Here is a 17,462-nt window from a genome sequence, read left to right on the forward strand (position 1 = left end):
TGGCGGAGTCCACGATCAAGGACAGCGCTTTATTCATTCGCTCGACAGCTGGTGCTCAGGATATCATAAAGAAGACAACGACCAAAAACTCGGATCAAACTTTAGTGCACATTACATCGTTCGTCATTTCGTTGTCACTTTTCTGCCAGCAGAGTGCTAAACCTGTGCATCACACGCAATCGTACTTCGGTTCTCGTATATTTCCTTGCATGTTCCTTTTTACATGCAACTACAATTTTCTTGCAGATTTCACCGACTTGTTGAATATTGTGATATCGCATTTTTTTTTTGCAAACGAATAACGCAGCTCACAATCAATAAATAGGTGTAAAGTATAGAATCTCTGTTTTTTGGTTTGTTTTATACATTTCTTCATGATGATCTCGCCTTGAAGTTTTTCCTTTATGTTATTCCGCTGGCTGTCTTCTCGCATTGACAATTGTAAAGTTATCATTGCAAGTATGGGGTGCGTGTGTGACCGCAGTGAAAAATCCTACTGCGAAATACATCCCTTATAAAGACAGATGCACCGAATACTCCAAGCGTTTGATGTGTTACTTGACTGAGTTGTCAAATTATCTACCTAACAGGGCAACACCATCTGGAGCCTAGCATACAATACAGACCAATGGCCACCAAATATTACGTTTGCCGTGTCCTTGGGGATGGCCGGCAGATGGTACCGGCCGAAATACCCTGACAACAAGCCGGGCACACCAGGAAACTACACGTTGGGCTTCTCTTGCGCGACAGAGGAGCACTCGCCAAGGGGTCAAATGGTCAATGTCACTGAGGTGAGGACATCACTTAACGATTATGGGATCTTTCCTATAACTTGTGATATTGTGCAGTAAATGTAAGCATGAGCGTGAGCTCAATTAGGTATCGTTGAAGTGAGGAAGAGGCTATAACGCCGTAAAAAGAAAACTATGCGTGCCTGAAAGGTCCTGGCGAAAAAGTCTACAATAAGTGTTACCAACAGCTGTTATCATTTAAGAATAATGTTTTGGTACAGTCAGTCAAAATAGCTACAGATTTTACAAGTGATACGAGATAATTGTGTCTGGCTCTCAGATACGTCTGGACATTCATCTGTTGTGGAAATAAGAAAGTAGGATTGCTTTCTTCAGTACGGCTTTTGTTTCATACATTAACATTATGCTAATTTAGAAACAGGTCATTTCGTTTATTAGGTCTTACCAAATGTGTTATTCCCATAAAAACTGTTTAGTTTAGCCATGACGTCTGCGACAGCAGTTAATTATTCCGAAAAAAGTGGCACTATGTGATGTGCATTCACCGGGCGTCAGTTTAAGCGGTTTTCAGACAACAGCTGGCCAGATTCCAAAGGGCCGACTTTTCTGCCTCCCGAAGCGCACCACGAGAGTATGTACTTTTAGTGCACCAGTGAACGCTGTTTTACAGTCAAAATATGGAGTCAGAATCAAGAGATAACAACACAAAAAACCGTATATTCTGAATCGAGGTGGCACAAGCATCACATAATTTTGACTGGTTTGTTCATAGTACCACTCACATGAGTTTAACAACGAATGAGGAAAAATCAATCACATGCGCTCAAAGCCAAACACTCGAGAGTATTCGAGAACTTTCGAGGTCCTTTCATGATCAGCGGCTTCACGGGTGTCTCCACGTAGACTGAAGTGCTGACATGAGGGACTTATTTTACGGGGCGATCACTTGAACTAACACCGAAAGAGGAGGGCGGGGGCCTGACTCTGTTTTTAGTATCACTTAAACCCCGTTGCTGCATACTGTTAATGTATGCTCTTAGTGGTCCCACTCGTTTGTTCTAGTTGGTGACAGGAGGTAGACACGACGAGCACTGAAGGGGTGGTGCGCTGATACAGGCTTTGGGAGCCGGGGAGAAAGATCTCCCCTACCAATCCCCCCCCCCCCCCTCTGAACCACCACTGGCTGAAATGTGATTCCTCTTCGAAGTTGGTGATCACACGTCTCCTAGGCAACGCTGTCTTCAAAACTTTTCTCTCATCCAACGACACCGTCTCTGAAAGACGGACTGACGGCACTACTAACACTACATCGCTGGATGACTGAGCCGTGCTCTCATCTTCATGGCACTCTTATATGGGTTTGCACTCTGGATGGCGAATCTTCGAGTTGAACCATCCGCTCTTAGTAGAGCAAGGGGTATAATCCGCTCTCAGTATAGCGAAGGTCTGGGCGTGGTGAGAAACTTTTCGCACCTTTGTCTGGGCTAACCATTGGCGCCATTATTTTACACTGCCGTCTGATTGAGGTGCCGTGCGCCTAATTAAGCGCTCGTTTGTGACAACATGCTGCTTTTATACATACCTTGGATATACGCATTCAGTAGCATTGAATATACCTGGAATGGAATGGAATGAAAAAACTTTATTTATTGAATATACCTGGCATCAAGAATAATTGAGAATCCTAGTAATAAACATAATGTAAGTTGAATACAACATATATGTGCATCTCTTCTAAGGTATGAAACATACTCGGATCTAGGAAGCTGTAATTAAGCAAATGCAAATGCGGATTTTATTTGTGATACTAAAGCCAAACTACAACTTTGCAAGCACTGCGAAATTATGCTGACTATGGCTGCCAATTCTACTGATCTCTCATCGCGTATTTCCCAGTCAGCTTCAGGACATCATTACCTCGCAATAGTTCACGTCTCAATGAAAAAGAAAAAAAGCAATATGAGCGTTTTAGGCTGTTCATACTCGCCAAAATATCGACATTACAGCGTCAACTCATGTCCAGCTATAGTTGTGTCCAAATATTTTGAAAACTTTTATTCTTATAAGATAAAGCGAATATTCGGTCCATTGTCATTCTTAATTATGTTAATTAAAAAGTGAAAGTAAATAAAACACGTCAAAAACACTATCGCTATAGGGATCCGAACATAAAGCTTTTACATTACGCCTATGCTGAGTCAATAGTCCGTAGCGCTCAGGCAGCGACTCCTCCGATTATTTGTGCACGCATTGACGTTTACTTATGTATTTCGAAGCCCACAAGTCTAATCTAGTGCTGCGTGCTGCCAGGAATATTATGTAGGCTTCACATAGATTCCCAATGCTCCTGGCCAAAGCATACTTGCTGGCCTCATAGGCGATTTCGCGAAGCTGGTTTGCTTATTCAAAACAGTAAGGAGCGCCAGCACCATGGCAGTTTTTCAAATGCGGAACATTTTGTACTCGCATGATGTCGCGCTTCGGCGTCAGCGCCGCTCACACCCCACTGTGCATGCTCGGCTCGTCTCATGCTTCGCCTCGTCTTCCCTGAACGCGGGCCTGTGTATATAGGTGGTGGAGCGCGCGTTCAGAATTCCGTCAAGGGTGCCTTGGCTTTCGCTTGACTCGAGTAGACGCAACATTCACTCGATACGCCCACCACTCTGCGACGCATTTACTCGAGTTCCCCTCGGGAAGATGCGGGCGCCAATTTTAGATGCGAAGCAGCTTTTTGACTCACATTTGTAAGGGCCGTTCCACGCGCTACCCGCACAGCCACAGCACACGTGCCGGGACACCTGCCGCACGCAAGCGGGGGACAAAAAATTGGCCCCGTATCTGCAAGTTAATCTGCAAATGTCGTCGAAAGACGTGTTTGGAGAGAGTAAACAAAATATTTATTTGTTCTGCGCAAGAAAATCGGTGAATGGTATTTTGGAGGCGCTGCGTTAGGGTGCCTCGAGCGTGCAGCGGAGGCGAACGAGCGCATTAAATCACGTCACACGTGAGACATGAGTGCCATCTGGCAGTTTCCTTGGAAAACAAAGCGCATGGCTCTGAGAAGGATGTGCGCACCCGTCTCAGAGGTCATAAGGTGTAGAACGCAAGGCAGCAGGTAGGTGCCACCACCGTCTCGTCTTAGCAAAGCGTCCGAAACACTTGCCTTTTCGTGCAAGCGTTGCATGGTCAGCGCAGCGTGATAAGTGCTACGGTCCTTAGAATTACTTATGTATGCATTTTCTAGTAAAAGACGAACATGCAGAATATATACGTGTTGTTTTGGTGTCCCAGACATGCGCAATAGTTGCTTTTTAATTGACCATTGCACAAGTATGAACGCTAAACCTTGAGCAAAAACATTGGTGGGCGCTGCGGATGGGGTCGGCCGTACCAAGTACCCGGTGCCATTAAGAGTGGACAAACAGACAAATGTACAGACAGACCAAAATTTTGCGTCAAAGTTTCCCAAGAAAGACTATCGTCTTTAATAAGCCTATTGGCAATGCTCTTTTGCCCTTCGCTTGGGTGCGGCAGGTGTGCCAGCACGTGCACTGCGGCTGTGCGGCTACCGCATGGAACGGCCCTAACGCCGTACGTACGTGCATCCGTACGGATGCACCACAACGCGTTCCCTTCGCCACGAATGCAAGAGTGGTGCCAAGTGTGTCATGTTTCAGCTGCGCGTCGACGTCACGCTCCCCTCGCACGCTTCCCTCGCAGGTGCGCACTGACGTCCCTCTCTCTCACCCGCATTATGCTCGCCGCAGTGACCGCAGCTGCCGACTCCTCCGTCCACCCTGCAGCACACTTCTCTCTCATTCCACCACCCGCAACGCTTCACCACACGTCGAGTGCAAAGACTCTTTCGGCTCGTTTATCCGCCATGAAACTTACACGAAACCCAACCCACCTCCCGTGTCTTTGCGTTTCGAACAAATGTTTACTCGAGTAAACGCTACACCATGTTTCGCTTCAAGCCATTCTTCAAACACTCGCGTTGACGCCCATTTCAACCGAGTCGACGCCGTGCGCACCACTTCTGCTTCACATCCGATCATGGCTCCCTTCGGGGAAATCGTCCATGATGATGATGATCAAACTTTATTTCGGTCCATAAAAGATGCAATGGAGACCCCGCGCCCCCCGGCAATTCCCACGTACGGATTATCAATCCGAGCTTGGTGGCCCGTTCACGGGCACGCTGGACGGCCAGGGCTTCATCGTAATGTTCAGCGCTGCGTAAGAGCATCGCCCACCTATCCTCGTTGAAGACTGTGACCATGGCTTCACATTCCCACAACACATGGTTGAATGTTGCTAATATTTTTTTTTTTGCTTTCATGGCTTTCTGCCACACTGCTCAACAACCGCGTCGCGTCGTCTGCTCTGCTCGGCATTCCCGTACCGCCTGCGCAGACGGCAATAAAAGCAAAGAAGACGTATGGAGACTCCGAGATAAATATATATATGTGGGGTTTAACGTCCCAAAACCACCATATGATTATGATAGACGCTGTAGTGCAGGGCTCGGGAAATTTCGACCACTTTGGTTTCTTTAACGTCCACCCAAATCTGAGCACATGGGCCTACAGCATTTTCGCCTACATTGAAAATCCAGCCACCGCAGCCGGGATTCGATCCCACAATCTGCGAGTCAGCAGCCGGGCACCTTATATAGCCATTAGACCACCATGGCGGGGCAGTGACGCCGAGCATACGATGCGACGCAGACATAACACTTCTGCATGCAAAAGGGCACAAAAGAAAGACGGCTATGGTAGGGAAAGCTAAGCAGACAGACGCGCCTGAAAAAGTTAACGTGGCGGCACGTCTGGTTGCGGTTTCATTCCTCCTCGATATTATCACGTGAGCGGCCTGCGCTCTGTGGCCCATAAACTCACCAGGCTTGCATGTATTTGCTTCACATTAACATGCTCAAGCTTCGAGAGGAATGTATTCTACGGTATTTCACACTGTTTTCAAGATTCATCCTCAAATCCTCGGAGACAAGGCTTAGCACAAATGGCTAAATAAACACAGCTAATCTTTCTGATAAGCACAACACATTCCTGGTGCTTTTTCCCCAGCGTAAGTTGACACGGAGCGGTAGCCGATTTCACCATTTATTTATTGCTGTGACGACCGTGGGCGAGTTGCAAACGTAGCTTATATTGAAGCGGGCCATTGCGACTGTGTGGGTGTTGTCATGATGGCTTCTAAGCCCAGCTACCGGTGCTTACAGCATGGCTGCTTCGATGGCTCAGTGCATTGGGCTGGGGCTTGAGTAAGGCCAGTTATGTTCTCGTGATCAAACATGGCAGCGCCCGTGCGCCGCTGCGAAAAATCGTCTATACGTATGATCACGCCTATCAAAAATAGGTGGCTCGATCGATTTCTCATTTTTCCGCTCACTATTAGCTTCATGTAAATTTTACTGAACAATTAGTCATTTGTTGCAGCTTGACTGTTCTGAAGTTTGGCGTTTGTAATAACGATATTCATTCTTTATTCGAACAGGCTTGCATCGATCAAAAATACAGTGGGAACTTCCAATATGACGTAGCCTATAAATCTGAATTCACTTACAACAAGAACGAAAAGTGGCTGTTTACCTACGACACGGCTCGTGCTCTTCGTTTAAAGGTAAGTGTAGAAGTTGACATAGGCGGGAACGTGCTACGCTTATCTACATGGTACATTATTGGAACGTATACTAACGGCCTTTCAAGCACCGCGAACTGAAGGCGATAGACATTGCTTACTAAGAAGGTGTTTTTATCTATTAAAACGGACCTCAAAAACCTAAGAAGCAAGATATGCGCAGTATGCAATCACAAGCCAGACACATCATCAAAATGTAAGTTATCTTGGAAGAATGTCCCACGTTCAATAAATATATTGTTACGGGGTTTGTAAGAAAGGTTCATTTACAATTAGCCGTCAGTTCATCGTCCGTAACCCGGGACATCCGCCCATGACCGATATAAAGCAATGCGGCACCAAAACACTCTTGATCACACAGTCCGAATGAAGATGTTCCGTTGCGGCAACAAATGTCGTAGCAGTAGTCGCTAAAAAAAAAAAACGACAGTTACGCAGATGCGACTACAGTGGGGGGGGGGGGGGCACGATGACCTCCTCCGCGGCACAAACGGCACTTTCTTGGAGACGTGGTGAGCACTCCACGAGTCCCGGCATAACTTCGTCGTGTACTAACAGCTTCCCACAGTGACAGTCTACATTTCCACCACACTCTCCCAAGAAACCTATACCCAAAATAACATCATGCTTCGACCAAAGAATAACGGTGAATTCACTACAGAATACTTTACCACAAAAACAAACGTCAGCAGTGTGAACACCAGCAGGGCACAACGGGTCCCCACTAACGCTACGAAACGTCGACGTATTGTTGTAATGAAACACAGCTTTTTTGTCAAAGTCGACCCTTGAAACCAAGGCTCATCAACTAAATAATTGACGTAGTATTTATACGAGAGTCATAGTATATAGGCAAGCCATTCACACACACACACACACACACACACACACACACACACACACACACACACACACACGAACTTTGTTCTTCAGCATGAAGGCTGTTGGAGGTATATCTTTTGGCAGCGCACAGTATCCAGCGACCTCACTACCTCACTACCATCGGCCGCTCCGCCTAGTTTTTCCGCAAATGGTGATGGGAGACGGGGCCGTGGCGACGGAGAATGCAGAGCACGTCGGGCAAGCGGGGGGCGTTGGGGCCGTTCCACGTGCTTCCCGCACAGCCACAACGCATGTGCCGGGACCCCTACCACACGCAAACGGGAGACAAGTCTATTGGCGACGCTGTGGAGGGTAAAAGAGCGTTGCCAATTGGCTTATCTGTCCCCCACTTGCGTTTGGTAGGGGTCCCGGCACGTGCGTTGCGGCTGTGTTGGAAGCGCGTGGAACCGCCCTTAAGCAGCGGTCAGAGGCTGTCGATGGGTTCCGGAAGTTACCTTGATGGAATCGACTGCTAGCAGGTGGAAGTGTTGGCCATGAAGCAGTGAAGTGCCCAGAATTCGTTTGGTAGGATGATGGTGAGGGCTCCAGTCGGAATGAATAGCCGTCGACGGTCGCAAAGCCTGCAGATGTGACCTGTAGACCACAGCTATAGCACACACGCTGCGGAGGCCAAAATGCGTAACGTGGTTGAAACCCCTCACATCCGTCAGCGAGCACTAGATATCCCTCCTGGTCAGCGTGGTCTCTATTCCCAAGACATTGAATACGTGCTGTAGAAACGTGGCGTCAGATGAATGTGGCGGCATTGCCACTTGTTGTTCAAGTGAAGTCGGCCTGCGGGTTCTGACTGGGGCACGACTTGGTAATTGTCCACGTTTGCCGCGTAAATAGATGGTTGCTATGACACAAGTGGTAGTTCAGGCTCATTGCCTCGAGAGTCATCCCCACCAAAACAGTCGATTTCGTGGCAGTGGAGCAGTTCCTCCCGTGCAATCTGCCGTATCGTTGAGCAATGGTCAAATGGTGGACTAGCGTCGACGCTGGCCACTGTCGGTACACAGGAGAGGCGACCAAATTTCGGTGGTATGCGACACATCTTGAGTATTTCAAACGAGTGGCACTGTTGCTCTATCGCGGACACAGATGTCAAGTTTTCTTTAGTAATTAGACACACATATACATCTTCCACTAAGCCTTCAAGATGTCCCAACTTTTTTTCGGGCCCACTTGGGTTCACAAGCTTGCACAGCTTCAGAATCTCTTCGATGTACTTGGTACATGCCTCACCTAAAAGCTTGGCTTTTTGGTACAGGGTCTGTTTGGCTCACTTGGTCTTCTTAATTGAATCTCCAAAACTCTTTGACAATTACTATTCAAGTGGACTATGTCGTGAGTGCGTCTTCATCCTTAGCGTACGACAGGCGAGCAATATGTGTGAGCAGGAGTACCACGCGTGACAGCTGAGCTGCTGAGTCCCAGCCGTTAGGTTTGCTCACCCTTTTGTAATGCTCTTACCACTCGTCGACGTCCTCAGCGGCAGTCCCGGCAAAGCAGGGTGGCTTCTTGTAGAGCTTCGGTGGTGCTGCTTACCTCACAGTTCCCAGCAGCATTTCTCCTGTTGAAGCTGGTGGATGTCCCAATATGCGACGACTCCTACCGGGTTCAAAGTGTAGTGATTCCGTTGTCCGGTACTCACGTACTCAGCACCTCTGCCACACTGTTACGGAATTTGTAAGATAGGTCTATTTACCATGAGCTGTACGGCAAATGTCGGCCAGCACTGCACGTCGTTCTTCATCTTCTTCAAGCTCCGTTGCTGATGTCCCTGCTGCTCCTTCACTATATACAAGACCCACTAAAAATACTGTTTCACTGCTTTGCATGGATACATAAGAAGCCTGCAATGATTACTACACTGCTGAACATCGAAAGCAAATTTAACGGGCGTGTTGTCTTTGATACCTTCCGATAAATGCGCGCTTTTCATGAAATAACTGACATTAAGTTTTTCTGGAGCTTACAAAGCGCAAAGCTCATTGCTTAGCTTCAAAGCCCCACTTCCCCTTAAGAAAGAGAAAAACAAAATAACAAGATACATGCAGCGTTTTGTGGAAAATTGATGCGCGACTGTGCGCAATACTCATTTTACGCGTGGGCGCTGTGACATTTGCCAAAAGAAGTGTTGTGTAAACTAAGAAACGCCTTTCGCAGCGCCTCAACTAGTCTGGCTTCATTTTGAAATACTTTTCGATTCGGTTTAAAAATCAGTGCACAGTTTTTCTGTCTCGCGCTACAGTGCACGTTTTGAATGATATCTGTGTCCATGTGCTGTCAAAAGAAAGCAACGAAGATATTTGGAAAATTGTATCTTTAACAACGCTTAAAGCGCAACATGTCTATTGCGTGTTCCTGTGCTTAATCTTGAATTATTTTGTAGAGTTACGCTAGCGAATCTGACCGTGGTTGGTACACGCCTATCTCAGCGTAACCAGCTCTGTCCCCAACGTTACCCGAATCGTTAAGACTAGTACGTTCAAAGCAATGATTATATGATGAAAGAAATGTAGTGATAAAAACCATTACGCCATATCAATCACTTATGTCTAGCCTAATTATGTTATCCTAATAACAAACACGAATGAAACATCGGTAATTGGCCGTGGAAATAAAACGTATGGAGCAGAAAACAAAAAATGGCAACAGGTTGCAGATTGTATTTAAATTGACTATAAAGGACGTTATCTTGCGCAATTTTATTTTATTATATAATTTATTTACAATACTGCCACTCTCATCCGAGAGCATAGCAGGAGGGCATACAAATGTGTGTACAAGAAACATGTGAATCTGCAGGCTTGATTCATGAGGAAGAACAAAAAAGAACATATGCACACAAAGACAGAATAATTGCACAACTTTACGCATAAACACGCCTATATTACAAGCTGTAGTAACAAGAAACAGAAATAAACCAAAGAAACAAGTCCATCAAAAAGGTAAGAATAGTTCCAATACAAGGCTGCAGCAACGAAATACACAAGAAATTAACAGATTTGTAAGCTGGAAATGCTACACGTGTGCTGTTCGGTTAGCGCAACAATAAGTGTTATTTCTACACTGAATAATCTAGCATTTCGACGAACTTAGATAACGAGTCAGTGCTTGTTATCACGGGGTCGAGTTTATTCCACTCGCGTATTGCCATGGGAAAGAAAGAGTACATAAACGTGTCGTTACTGCAGGAATATTCGGTTATGGTGCGGTCGTGTTTGTGACGTGTAGGGTGGGTCTAAGAAAAAGATATGTATTTATGCGTATCAATCTTGTGACTGTTATGAACTAGCTGGAACAAGAATTTTAGGCGAGCGTGCCTCGCTCTAACTGACAAACTTTTTATTCCTGAATCAGCCAAGAGGTTAGTGGGAGAGTCAGTCCGTTTATATTTATTGTAGATGAACCTTATAGCCTTTCGTTGGACACTTTCAATCTTTTTCATGAGGGTAGTCGAGTGCGGAAACCATATCGTGCTTGCATATTCCAGAAGCGGTCTTACGAACGTTCTATAAGCTAACAGCTTGGTAGGAGTGGGGGACGTCTTTAGGCACCGTTTTAGGTAGAACAGTTTGCGCAACGTGGCAGCGGTAATATTTGTGATGTGTGAATCCCATCTAAGATCAGAAGTAAGCGTAATTCTAAATATTTGTGTTGCGAAACCTTACTTAAGGGTATGTCATTAATGAAGTATGTAAACATAGAAGGCTGTTTTTTGTTGAAACAGTCATGGTAACGGATTTTTTAATATTTATTGTCATTTGCCAGTCAGAACACCATTTCGTTATTTTACCAAGCGACGTGGTAAGCATTAGGTGGTCCATGTAGCTATTAATTTCCCTGTAAATAATGCAGTCATCTGCAAATAACTTGATGCTGCACTCGATATTGGAAGTTATGTCGTTAATAAAAATTAAGAATAATAACGGTCCCAAGACTGACCCCTGCGGAACCCCGGATGTCACAGGTACGGTCTCAGATGGTGTGTTTTCGAAGACAACAAACTGGGACCTGTTCGAGAGGAAGTCTTTTACCGATGCCGATATTGCGCCTTTGCCAATCACGTTTTCCAATTTCCCAATTAATTTAGTATGGCCTACACAATCAAACGCCTTGGAAAAATCCAACAGAATGATGTCTGTTTGCGCGTGGTTGTTTATTGATAGTGCGAGGTCGTGAACTACTTCTGCTAGCTGTGTAATAGTTGATAGGCTGCTGCGGAAGCCGTGCTGATGAGGTGATAAAAAGTTCACTTTTTACAAGTAAACAGTTAGATGCTTCAGGATTATGTGCTCAAGTAATTTCCATGAAGTGCTTGTTAGTGAAATAGGCCTGAAATTTGAAACGTCATTTTTGTCTCCTGATTTGTGAATTGGTACTATTTTTGCTATTTTCCAGTCTTCCGGAAGGGTAGATGTTGAAACCGACTTGCGAAGAATTAGGCCGAGGTACTTGCTACACCATTCTGCATATCTTTTTAGGAATTCATTCGGTATGTCATCCGGGCCGGTGGATTTTTTCGGGTCCAAGTTAAGCAATAGTTGCATAATTCCAGCGTCTGTGATGTTAATTTCGTCAATTTTGTCAGTATTGTGCTGTTCCAAATAAGGTGAAATGACATTATCTGTCGTGAATACCGAGCGGAAGAAATCATTATGCGCATTCGACTTCGCTACCTTCTCTTCTGCTGTTAGTGTAGACGACGCTTCAGGACTTTTACGAAAATGCCTCCAGAATTTCTGCGGGCTATTTGTGATAAAGTTTGGAAGGGTTACGTTGAAGTAATGCTGTTTGGCTTGCTGTGTCTTTGTTTTCAGTCTCATGACTGCATTTAATAACTTCTCGTTACCTGGTTTGTTGGCGGGGTTGATCCTCGCTGCCCGCCGTAACCTTTTTACTTGACGTTTCGCTTGGATAACTTCTCGATTTATCCATGGATTTTTTAGGTTTGTTTTTTTGTGTTTCACAGGTATAAAGGTATTGATGCAGTGAAAAACAAAGACCTTGAACTGGAGCTACAACAAATTTACATTTGCGGACATGTCTGAGGCAGTTTCAAAAAAAGGTTGGAATTCATGCGCGGGATCCGTTTGAATACTGTCATTGTTGGCTTTCTGATAATTGATAATGGTTACTGCGGTAGGGCGAACTGTGAATTTACAATCAAGTACCAACCGACAAACAGACATCTTGTGGTCAGATATCCCGTCAGCAACGCTTATCTCGATTTGCTTGTTTAGAAAATGGTCGCTCAGAAGGACGAGGTCGAGAATATTTTCAGTGGTTCCTTGTATGCGTGTTGCATCGGCTACTACCTGATGAATGTTAAAATCAAGCATTAAATTAACCAGTGCTTTCGATGACAGAGACGTGTGGTGCATAGTAGCCCAGTCAAAATCAGCGAGGTTGAAGTGACCCACAATAATCACACGATTGCTGCGTGCATGCTGCGAAAGAAATTCTTGGATGAAAGATATACCGTCTTCACCGGAGGACGGGCTACGATAGACGCATCCAGTGATCGTACTCGGGCCGTCGCAAGCTATCTTACAAAAAACAGCCTCTGCACTTGCTACCTTGGGCAAACATGTGAAAAGGATACATTTTTTAATTAATAAAGCTACCCCTCCGCCTCGAGTTGGCCTATCTTTCCTGATAACTGAGTAGTTTGGGGGAGCAATTTAATGGCTGGATACGTCTGGGAAAAGCCATGTCTCCGTTATAGCCACAAGGTCAGGATCATAATCAAGATATGCTTGAGTTGTTCTATCTTGTTTAGTATACTCCGGGCATTTATGTTCAGCAAGGTTAGCTCTATAACAGCGCGTTGCTTCGAGTCGTCGGCTTGCTCGGGATTTCTTTTTGCTTGGTTTCTTTCATTGGACCTTTGCTTGCATTTTGGTCGTTTTTTTTCATCAGTATCTTGTCGGTCATTTCATCGCTCCAAACGAATGCGCGCTTGTCAATGTACAATTTGTCAAATGAAAGGGTAACCTTTTCTTTGTTTTCACGGTTTGGCTTCGCACTATCCCATAGCTTCTTTCTTACTTCTCGTACTTTCGGCGAGAAGTCTTCGCCGATAGCAAACGAAGTACCTTTCAGTTTGAATCCTCTTTTTAGAATTTCTGTTTTCTCTCTCCAGTCCAACAGCCTAAAAATTACTGGCCGTGTTTTTTGGGTGCAGGTTTACCTAATCGGTGTATCCGTTCTATGGCAACCTTATCTAAGTCGAGTATCTCATTGATTATAGTCGTGTTCACGGTGTCCGCTAGCGTATCGCTTGTTTCTCCGTCAACCTCTGAGAGACCGTAAACAATCAAGTTATTGCGCCGGCTACGGTTGTCCAAGTCATCCATTTTCTTTTCCAGAACTTCAATGGCTCGACTCATAGAATCAATCTGAGTTTGGCAAGATTCTATTTTAACTTCTAGTATAGCCAGGCCATCTGATTTCTTGTCAATGTTAGCTAGCCGCTCTTCCTTATGTCTCTGATGTCGGCCGCTATTGCTTGCAGTTGCTTTGCAATGGCAGCTAAATCCGGGCCTGGGTTTGATTCGATATCCCCGGCTAGCATGAGCAATTTTCGCACAGACACTGCAGTTTCATAGATACAAAAACACAGCCATGGGCACGGCAGCACTACCAAAAACGAGTCACTTGAACGATAGCATTTTCCGTAATTTTTTCTTACCTGCAGTAGGAAGACGAACGGATTAGACGCCATACTGGCAGAGCCGCCGTGCCCAATAGCTGCGGTGCTGGCGGGTAGGCAATTTATAAGCTTGGTGGGTGGTGGCGCTGGTATGAATTGATGCGCCAAGTGGTCGGCGCACGTTGAGGTCCGGTGATGCAGTGGCAGATACTGTAGATTATCTATGTGGCAGGTCGCATTTGGAAGCGCGTGGCAGCTGGTGACGTCATGGTCTAGTGCTGCCCAAGGCAATCCATGTAGTTCGGCGCTTCTAGCGGTGCCGAGAAGCGCCGGTCCCACGAACATCTGCAGTAGGAAGACGAACGGATTAGACGCCATACTGGCAGAGCCGCCGTGCCCAATGAAGTAACAAACAATAATGAATTTCCATTTGAAGTAACAGGAAGTACACTCATGGCCAAAACTTGTAGACGTGCTCGCTTAAAGGGTGCATGTTCTTACAATGCTGAATGAGGATACGCGCATCTCAATGAGGACAATATAAGGATGCCCTTCCAGTGATAATTCTGTGTATCAAGCGCTTGTTTTTAAGTACCAGCTGCCTCATAGCCAAGAAACTGGTAGCAGTACGGGCTAACAGATATCAGATAAAATGTTTCTCATGCGCAATGATAATCGAAGTGCGTGCATGGCTACGAATAAATTCCGTAATGTATAATAAATGAAGGAACCATGTGTGGAGGCGCTGCCGTCATCACCATTGCTATCGCGTACGTCTCCTTAGGGTCGCCAATGTTTCTTTCGCATTTTGTTTGTGGATCCAGCTCGATCATAAAATAATTGAAAACGCATCGACATCTGTTCTTAAATTTCATGCGACGCTGGAAGTGTTATCCTCGTCCATTACAATTATGCTATCACTTTTCATTGCATTTACATGCATAACACGACGCCCCTGTTCGTACTCAATGTGGGGGGGGGGGGGAGGGCAAATGCTTTCCCGGGATTTTGTGTAGTAGTATTGCGCAAGAGCTCGGTGCGTAGTTATTACGTTCTACGTTCCACTAACATAAGCCCTGGTTCAAACCTGTGTAGATGCCGCAATGTGGACGTTTGCCTGGTCTTCCAGCTGTGGCAGTAACTATGTGTCGTCAATGCTGGCGACGGTAGTTATCAGCAAAACGCAATTGACAAAGGTTGTAAACTGCCATCATTCATCATTTGCACCAGCTAAAAGTAACAGTTCTGTTCTTTCCCAGCATCTTTCTTAAAAACGGCATACTACAGATTGTAAACACTGACTCAATGAGATGTTGATGCTGTGTCGAGATTCTTGCTCTGAAACTGCACTGTTATCTCATGAATGTCGTATGCCATATGTGAGTGTCTTCGTGTCAAACTCAGAAATGTCGCTGCAAAACAAAGCGAGCAGAAGCAACAACGATTTGATTTTTCATATATTAAGTTTCCTATAGTCAGGTGACTGTGTCATTTGAATGTAATTATGCTACCAATACGAAAAGAAATACTTAAACATGTGAAGAGTCCAAAATAGCATTGGAGCAACGTTTTGATGTCTTACTTCAGTGACGGTGAGACCATTGCAAACTGTATTCTCTATCGCAGTTGTGCGAGACCAAGAAGAACATGACGCAGCTCCACTATACGTTTGCCGCCGTCAACATTCAGTTCGAGGATGCCAAGGACTACTGCGGCTACGGGGAGTTCCCACGGCTGCGCGCGCTGAAGGTTCTGGCACACTTTTTTGCCTTCGAGTACACGTCCCCCGACAATGAGACGGCGTGCCTAAAGGCTACGTAACGATCATGGCGTGCTTCTCAGTTATTGTCTGTACATTTTTCACTGCAATGTCCATTTCTGCTGAGAGTTTATACTAAATTAGTATTGTAAAACGTGCTCTTTAGTTTATTATTCAGCGTTAGTGCGATAACTATAGGGTACAAAAACACATGAGTGCACTCAAAGTGCACTGTACTCGTACATCTATGATGAGTTCCGCTCTTCCTCATGAACTGACAATTTAAACACTAAGCATGCAAGTCTATTGAAATAACAAGTACAAATATAGTTCCACTTTCTCGCTGAACTTTTGATGCACGGATCTGTTGATGCGAACGGCTTTGCTCGCGGAAGTCACACACCTTGTTTTATAACTATACAAAGCTACTTCCAGACAGATGGCTTCTGGTACTACCATATGTGTGTAAGCTCACAGTACCGTTGTGTTGTGGGACACATGAAGAAAGTTCTGTGTCATCGTCATGCGAACAAATCAACCTCTAGAAGTCTGCAATTATTACGTAAAGATGATATCACCCATGTGCGCATACCTTACCACAATGTTTTATTTTTGGTTGTGTTATCTTTATGTTCATGTGTTGGTAAAGTTACGAGCAAGCAATATTGAAACTCAGATCTTCATCTCAGTTTCTTGAGAGACTAAGCTGCTGCAGCGGCGCCAATAGTGCTGCGTTCGTCGTTACACATGTGGCGTATGTTTACTTTGTGCCTTTTTATTATAAAAGCCTTTCAAAGAAAAGTGATCATCTGCTTTGCTGGTCTAACAAACCTTACGAATTTTTGCCTGGAAAGAGTTGCTCAGCACAGCAAATAATACAAGGACGCAGCTTCAGCCATGTTTTGTGTGTTGCAGTACGTGCTGCCAACGCTTTCCTCAAGTTTTGTTATGAATCCGTTACACTGTAAAATCGTGTTCACACGTGTTCCCTAAGGAAGCGAAAGCGGCAAAACTCACTGGAAATTTATTCGCTTCTCCGCCTAAACGACCGAAAACCCACACTGTGCCGCTAAAAAAATTGATCTCAGACCAGTTTTTCAGCCACGTGAACCACTTTCAGCTTCAGGGCTGTGGCTGCATTAGCTCAAACCACGTGATCTAACCAGTCGGCCGCAGATTCAACATGGTGGCAAAGTCGTCGTCGGTGGCTCGCATAGGCTCGAATTGCAAACTACCTGTGCAGCACGACGTAGCTTGATGGCCTAAAAGAGGACTCGTTCATCTGGAGCCTGGTTTGTATTACGATCGCCGAGAGCGCTGGAAGTACACGGTGCAGCAGCAGCGCGTCGGCATGTTCCACGTGTCTCACTTTGTGTACCGCCAGCTAAATCCGCCGCTGCCGCTGCCAGAGCATTCGCTTGTATCGTTTCTGCTGGCGTATCTTCCGAAACAATGTTGGACAAGGTTTGAGCTGTTTCTTTTCAGTAGTTTGCGTGAATAACTAAAACTTGGGGTGAAACTTAGTGTTCAGAAAGCCGGCAATATCTAATTGATTCTCAAGGTAGCGCCGGCAGTGGTGGCGGTAGAGACAGAACGAATGTGAACATTTTCGACGCACGCGGCCGTGGTTTTCACCCTTTAGGGAGTTTTCATTTTCACTTCACTTATCAAGTGTGAATGTGCCAAGTCTTGCCGAAGGACCAATAACCATCGCGATAATCTTAAACGTTTCCGATGTGAT

The 17,462-nt window shown here is 45.4% G+C and overlaps 1 protein-coding gene across 1 annotated transcript in view; it reads left to right on the forward strand.

The window, feature by feature from the left end:
• The window catches only part of LOC142785037 (uncharacterized), a 34,829-nt gene extending 18,399 nt beyond the window's left edge, over positions 1 to 16,430 (forward strand). Inside the window, exons 4-6 of the mRNA XM_075883464.1 lie at positions 591 to 794; positions 6,273 to 6,398; positions 15,589 to 16,430. Coding sequence (XP_075739579.1) covers positions 591 to 794; positions 6,273 to 6,398; positions 15,589 to 15,783 — 525 coding nt within the window. The 3' untranslated portion in view covers positions 15,784 to 16,430. The remainder of the gene's footprint in view (positions 1 to 590; positions 795 to 6,272; positions 6,399 to 15,588) is intronic.
• Positions 16,431 to 17,462: the final 1,032 nt, after the last annotated feature.

This window comes from Rhipicephalus microplus, chromosome 2, assembly GCF_043290135.1.
Source record: "Rhipicephalus microplus isolate Deutch F79 chromosome 2, USDA_Rmic, whole genome shotgun sequence".
Taxonomy (NCBI): Eukaryota; Metazoa; Arthropoda; class Arachnida; order Ixodida; family Ixodidae; genus Rhipicephalus; species Rhipicephalus microplus.